Source organism: Eurypyga helias, unplaced genomic scaffold, assembly GCF_000690775.1.
Source record: "Eurypyga helias isolate BGI_N326 unplaced genomic scaffold, ASM69077v1 scaffold12138, whole genome shotgun sequence".
NCBI classification, from domain to species: Eukaryota; Metazoa; Chordata; class Aves; order Eurypygiformes; family Eurypygidae; genus Eurypyga; species Eurypyga helias.
The window spans coordinates 9,100-10,851 of record NW_010267596.1 but is presented as its reverse complement, the minus strand read 5'-3'; the positions used below and the strand labels follow the sequence as shown (position 1 = coordinate 10,851).

Genomic DNA, 1,752 nt, shown 5'->3' with positions numbered 1-1,752 from the left:
ACATAATAGCAGTGATCAGTTCCGGGTGGGGGCTGCCTGGCTGTTCTTAGCAGTGCAAGGGAGTGCTCCCATCTGTTGTCTCAGGGGCTGGAAAACCGTCGTGGAGTAATCTATACGGATAGGGTGCCCTCTAATGGTGTGTTTTTCTGGTGACAAGATGTCTCTGCTAGGAGAATAACAGGCGTTGCTCTTGGCTGTTCAAGTGCTACAAGTTGAACCAAGGACTGGATTGTTAAATTAGGAGATGTACTTTCTTCTCTCGAGGAAGCAGTTAAATACTACAAGTACATGACCAAAGCAAGCCAAAGGTGTTAGATCTTTCTGTACAGGATTGCTAGTGAGGCTGTACTACTTTCCCAAACTCACGTAAGCTCCTTTGGGGCTACGGGCCTACCACATGTGCTAACAGCACCTTCAGACATAAGGGTCTGTAGCTAAGCTGCTATGAAATGGTGTGAGGTAAGGGTTTGTTCACCTTTCTCTGGTGACCAGCATATGACAGTTATGTTGTCTTTAATGTGGTTTATGTAAAAAGTGTGTGCTGGTGGAAGAAATGACAAGAATGGCTTTTTTTTTTTCCTGTGTGGACCTTCTAGGGTGGTTTCATTAACCTGAAGATGGCAACACTAATCTTTATTGATAAGGAGAATGGTGAAGTTGGTGCTACTAAGAATCAGCTAAGACTCCCTTCTGGATCTTGTGCGTATATACTGCCCTCATCCAGCATGGGATCAAGTGAAATGCATAAATCATGTTTTGTTATTCACTGTTTTGAATATTATAGTTTTCTGTTCTTTTATCTACTTACCTAACCAATTCTGCCAAGCTCAATTACTATGAAAATAACTCCTTACCTAACCAATTCTGCCAAGCTCATCAATTACTATGAAAATAACTCTGATTTTCTCATAGATGAGGCTTATGCTCCTGAGTTATAAATAGTGAACAGTGATTTCTGACAACTAGTTTTCCAGCACATATACTTCCTGTAGCAAGCTTTAGGGTTGATATGGTGCTGAAGCTTTCTTTTCTTTCCCATGCTCCAGCAAAAGTCTTATCTGAAAGAACACAAGTTAACACTCCGCTTGCTAAAAAAACAATCAGTACACCTCCTGTCACATCTCGCTCTGTCAGAAAGGCTCTTGGAAATGTGAATAGAACTGGAAGACTCGCAAGCAACACAGAAAAGATAAGACAGAAAAATCAACCTTGCACTGTAAACAAAGTGAGTACAACACACATCTCTCAGGAGGGAAAAAATGTGTCGTTTACCTACTATTGTGGCTTAGCCTTGACAGGCAGCTAAGCACTGCACAGATGCTTGCTCTCTTTCTCCCCAGTGAGATGTAGGAGAGAATTGGAAGAGTAAAAGTGAGGAAACTCGTAGGTTGAGATTAAGAAAATTTTAATAACTAAAGATCTCGAAGACAAACCCGAATTTTGACCACCATCTGACTGATGCCTTGCCAAACCCTGACCACCATCTGACTGATGCCTTGCCAGACCCTGAGCAACAGCAGTGCTGGCAAACTTCCCCACCAGTTCCACTGCTTAACATGATGCTGTATGGAATGTTGGTCAGTTGAGTTGGGGTCAGCTGTCCTGGCTGTGCACCTGCAGCCTACTCAGTGGTGGGGTTGTGAGAAGCAGAAAAGGTCTTCACTCTGTGTAAGCACTGCTCAGAAATATCATGAATCCAGAATGTGGCATCATATGAGCTACTAAGAAGAAAAATAACTATCCTAGCAAAAA

At 42.5% G+C, this 1,752-nt stretch overlaps 1 protein-coding gene across 1 annotated transcript in view; it reads left to right on the top strand.

The window, feature by feature from the left end:
* The first annotated feature begins 617 nt into the window (after positions 1 to 617).
* Positions 618 to 1,752, top strand: part of PTTG1 (pituitary tumor-transforming 1) — a 3,443-nt gene continuing 2,308 nt past the window's right edge. The window contains exons 1-2 of the mRNA XM_010157479.1: positions 618 to 699; positions 1,047 to 1,225. Of these exons, the coding sequence (XP_010155781.1) occupies positions 618 to 699; positions 1,047 to 1,225 (261 nt within the window). The remainder of the gene's footprint in view (positions 700 to 1,046; positions 1,226 to 1,752) is intronic.